We start from the raw sequence: 5,364 nt of genomic DNA on the forward strand, positions 1-5,364 counted from the left end.
TTTTGCGTGTTGGCATCGTGTGACTGTCTCTGTGGTGGTGACGAAGCGGGGGCTGTGTGGGTAGAAGAGCCTTTTTTGGAGGAGTAAACTGAAAAAAATTCTCCCAATTTTGGGGTGCTGGGAGCATCTTCTGCACCCAAAATGTGATAGAAACCTCCGGAACCCTCTGCAAGGGTGGTGGGACTGGCGTGGAGACCCTGGAGCTGGGATGGGGCTCTCCATCCTTCTCCATTTCCCTTGGACAAGGATGAGGGTTCAAACCAAGCCATGGTTGAGGTTTCTTTGGCACCTATGGTTATGTTGGAGGGGTGCAGCGTCATTCCATAACATGGACATCTGGAGCCCAGTGTGTCCTCCTCACCCTCCACCCACCCATGTTGTCGTCCCACCACTGCCATCCGTGCAGCACCAGTGGGGAAACTCAAACCTAGAGATGGCCAAGCCCCAGCCTGGATGAAAATGAGGTGTTTGGGGTCAAACATGGCCAAAACGTGGAGGTGAGCGGAGAAAAAAAAATTATTGCAGCTGCATTCTTGTTTATTTTTGGCAGCACAAAGAGAGTAAGAGCCGAACGTGGAGTTGGGCTGTGCCCATCTCCATCCCTAAGGTGTTTCCGGAGCCTCTTCCGAAGCCCTTGGGGCAACTCAAGAGTTTATTCATCCAAAGATGAATAGATGGGCAGGACAGAGGTTGCACCGTGCCACCGAATATGACGTGAAGGAAAAAATAACCTGTAAATGAGGAAGAACTTCGCCTGGTGGGTCCCAACACAGTCGTGGGACCATTTCCACTCCGTTTCTTCCTTCCTGAAGAAGCTGAGTCCCAAGCAGTGTCTTCAAAATCTCAGTCTGTGCCCAAATCCATCCACCGGTTGGCTGTGGGAGAAGCCCGTGATCCATCTGGTGTTGCTTGATGCCACCAGAAGAAAGTACGGGACCGAGCAGGTGTGACTTTTTGGGGTCTAAAGCCGATGAGTCCACTCTTCCTAATGGATTTCTCCGTCAGTCTATGTCCAACAGCTGAGCCCACCTCAGCAAATGGACGTTCCTACCCACGTTCATCCATGGGAAGACATTTGGACCCCCAGCCAGGTCTCTACCCAAGGTGGGTGACCAGGCCTCTACCCAACGTGGGTCCTCCGATGGGTAATGAAGTTCGAACAGCGGATAAAGCTCTTCCCACAATCGGGGCACTCATAGGGCTTCTCTTCCCGGTGGGTCCTTTGGTGTTTAATCAAAGCAGAACTTACGGTGAAGCTCCGACCGCACTCGGGACACTCGTAGGGCTTCTCCCCGGTGTGGATGCGTTGGTGGGTCATCAGGTTGGAGCTGCGGTTGAAGCTCTTCCCACAGTCGGGGCAGCGGTAGGGTCTCTCACCTGTATGTGTCCGCTGATGCCTGATGAGGTCCGAGCTGTTCCTAAACCACTTCCCGCAGTCAACGCACCTGTAGGGCTTCTCCCCAGTGTGGACGCGCTGGTGGATGATGAGGCTGGAGCTCTGGCTGAACGTCTTCTCGCACTCCTCGCACTTATAAGGTCTCTCCCCGGTGTGGATCTTCTGGTGGCGGATCAGGTAGGAGCTGACGCTGAAGCTCTTCCCGCACTCGGGGCACTTGTAGGGTCTCTCCCCGGTGTGGGTGCGTTGGTGGGACGTGAGGTTGGAGCTCTGGTTGAAGCCCTTCCCGCAATCGGGACATTTGTAGGGCTTTTCGCCGGTGTGCAAGCGTTGGTGGGTGATGAGGGTGGAGCTGTCGCTGAAGCTCTTGCCGCAGTCGGGACACTTGTAGGGCTTCTCCCCGGTGTGTAGACGTTGATGGGTGATGAGATGGGAGCTCCGGCTGAAGCTCTTCCCGCACTCCAAGCACTTGTAGGGCTTCTCGCCGGCGTGCAACCGCTGGTGCACCACCAGGTTGGAGCTCCGGCTGAAGCTCCGGCCGCACTCCTCGCAGATGGTCGGTCTTTCCTCCTCCGAGTTTCGTGGGGTGGGTTTACAACCTCTCCCCGTGGGGCATCTCCGCGGCTTTTCCTCCCCGTTGACCTCCTGTTCCACGGAGCCCTTCAAAACAGCTTCTTCCACCAAGTTCTGCCGGTGGGGTTTGTCCTCCGTGTTCTCCGTCCCCACCTCATCGCCCGCTGGAGGAAGAAACAAGGAGAGGAAAGGGATTTGCATCCGTCCCAGAGGGAAAGGGGAAGGAGATCCTCCCGGATCCCTCTCCGGGAGGTCAACACCAGCAACGGGGCTGTCCCACAGCCTGAAGCGATGCTCGGCTGGAAGGTGGAGGAGAAGAGAGGATGAAAGGTCAAGTGAATTCCTCCTCACCTGCCTGGGGATCTCGGAGCATCTCCTCTTCCTCGCAGCCTCCTCCTCGATCTGGCCAAGTTTGGGGAATGGGAAATCCTGGGGGGTTTTGGGGGGGGGGGAGGGGGGAAAAAAAACATGAACAAGCTGCGAGCGCGTTCCCTGGTTTGTGGGTTGGGTCGCTCCTGCCCAAGTTCATCCCTTCTGGGAAGTCAACGGGTAGGACACCAGCAACATCTTGTGTCCGTAAAACCCCTCAAGATAGAGCCCACAAACCCTCCAAAACGCAAAGATACAACTCAAAAACCCTTCCAAAACACCGAGATACAGCCTAAAGACCTTCCGAAAGACCGAGATACAGCCCATAAAACCCTCCAAAACACCGAGATGCAGCCCCAAACCCCACCAAAACACCAAAATACAGCCCCCAAACGCCTCCAAAACACGAAAATACAGCCCAAAAACCTTCTGAAACACCAAAATACAGCCTAAACCCCCTTCGAAACACCAAAATACAGCCCCCAAACCATCCACAACACCAAGATACAGCCCCCAAACCCTCAGAAACACCAAGATACAGCCCATAAAATCCTCCAAAACACCAAGACACAGCCTAAAACCCCTCCAAAAGACCAAGATACAGCCTAAAACCCCTCTGAAACACCAAAATACAGCTCCCAAACCATCCAAAAGACCAAGATACAGCCCCAAAACCCTCCGAAACACCAAAATACAGCCCAAAACCCCTCCAAAACACCAAGATACAGCCCCCAAACCATCCACAACACCAAGATACAGCCCCCAAACCCCTCCAAAACTCGAAAATACAGCCCAAAACCCTTCTGAAACACCAAAATATATCCTAAAACCCCTCCAAAAAACCAAAATACAGCCCCAAAACCATCCACAACAACAAGATACAGCCCCCAAACCCTCAGAAACACCAAGATACAGCCCATAAAATCCTCCAAAACACCAAGACACAGCCTAAAACCCCTCCAAAAGACCAAGATACAGCCTAAAACCCCTCTGAAACACCAAAATACAGCTCCCAAACCATCCAAAAGACCAAGATACAGCCCCAAAACCCTCCGAAACACCAAAATACAGCCCAAAACCATCCACAACACCAAGATACAGCCCCCAAACCCCTCCAAAACTCGAAAATACAGCCCAAAACCCTTCTGAAACACCAAAATACATCCTAAAACCCCTCCAAAAAACCAAAATACAGCCCCCAAACCATCCACAACACCAAGATACAGCCCCCAAACCCTCAGAAACACCAAGATACAGCCCATAAAATCCTCCAAAACACCAAGACACAGCCTAAAACCCCTCCAAAAGACCAAGATACAGCCTAAAACCCCTCTGAAACACCAAAATACAGCCCCCAAACCATCCAAAAGACCAAGATACAGCCCCAAAACCCTCCGAAACACCAAAATACAGCCCAAAACCCCTCCGAAACACCAAGATACAGCCCCCAAACCATCCACAACACCAAGATACAGCCCCCAAACCCCTCCAAAACTCGAAAATACAGCCCAAAACCCTTCTGAAACACCAAAATATATCCTAAAACCCCTCCAAAAAACCAAAATACAGCCCCAAAACCATCCACAACAACAAGATACAGCCCCCAAACCCTCAGAAACACCAAGATACAGCCCATAAAATCCTCCAAAACACCAAGACACAGCCTAAAACCCCTCCAAAAGACCAAGATACAGCCTAAAACCCCTCTGAAACACCAAAATACAGCCCCCAAACCATCCAAAACACCAAGATACAGCCCCCAAACCCTCAGAAACACCAAGATACAGCCCATAAAATCCTCCAAAACACCAAGACACAGCCTAAAACCCCTCCAAAAGACCAAGATACAGCCTAAAACCCCTCTGAAACACCAAAATACAGCTCCCAAACCATCCAAAAGACCAAGATACAGCCCCAAAACCCTCCGAAACACCAAAATACAGCCCAAAACCATCCACAACACCAAGATACAGCCCCCAAACCCCTCCAAAACACGAAAATACAGCCCAAAACCCTTCTGAAACACCAAAATACATCCTAAAACCCCTCCAAAAAACCAAAATACAGCCCCCAAACCATCCACAACAACAAGATACAGCCCCCAAACCCTCAGAAACACCAAGATACAGCCCATAAAATCCTCCAAAACACCAAGACACAGCCTAAAACCCCTCCAAAAGACCAAGATACAGCCTAAAACCCCTCTGAAACACCAAAATACAGCCCCCAAACCATCCAAAAGACCAAGATACAGCCCCAAAACCCTCCGAAACACCAAAATACAGCCCAAAACCCCTCCGAAACACCAAGATACAGCCCCCAAACCCCTCCAAAACATGAAAATACAGCCCAAAAACCTTCTGAAACACCAAAATACAGCCTAAACCCCCTCCGAAACACCAAGATACAGCCCCAAAACTATCCAAAACACCAAGATACAGCCCAAAAGCCTCCAAAACACCAAGAAAAGGGCTCCCATATGGCTGGGGGCACAGACCCCCCCAAAAAAAAGGGCTCCCATAGGGGTGGGGGCACGGACCCCCCCCAAAAAAGGGCTCCCATATGGCTGGGGGCACTGACCCCCCCCCCCAAAACAGGGCTCCCATACGGCTGGGGGCACAGACCCCCCCCCCCAAAAAAAAGGGCTCCCATAGGGGTGGGGGCACAGACGCCCCCCAAATAAAGGGCTCCCGTAGGGGTGGGGGCACTGACCCCCCCCCAAAACAGGGCTCCCATAGGGCTGGGGGCACAGACCCCCCCCAAAAAAAGGGCTCCCATAGGGCTGGGGGCACAGACCCCCCCCAAAAAAAGGGCTCCCATAGGGCTGGGGGCACTGACCCCCCCAAAAAAAGGACTCCCATAGGGCTGGGGGCACAGACCCCCCCCAAAAAAGGGCTCCCATAGGGGTGGGGGCACTGACCCCCCCAAAAAAAGGGCTCCCATAGGGGTGGGGGCACAGACCCCCCCCCAAAAAAAGGGCTCCCATAGGGGTGGGGGCACAGACGCCCCCCCCAAAAAAGGGCTCC

General features: G+C 52.8%; 1 protein-coding gene across 1 annotated transcript; it reads right to left on the reverse strand.

The window, feature by feature from the left end:
- Positions 1–1,120: 1,120 nt before the first annotated feature.
- Positions 1,121–2,170, reverse strand: LOC309682781 (uncharacterized protein; the record flags this gene model as incomplete). Its single annotated transcript, XM_082496898.1, has 1 exon — positions 1,121–2,170. The coding sequence occupies one exon, from the start codon at positions 2,168–2,170 to the stop codon at positions 1,121–1,123; it is 1,050 nt and encodes a 349-aa protein (XP_082353024.1).
- Positions 2,171–5,364: the final 3,194 nt, after the last annotated feature.

This window comes from Vanellus vanellus, assembly GCF_965231255.1.
Source record: "Vanellus vanellus genome assembly, chromosome: 32".
Lineage (NCBI taxonomy): Eukaryota > Metazoa > Chordata > Aves > Charadriiformes > Charadriidae > Vanellus > Vanellus vanellus.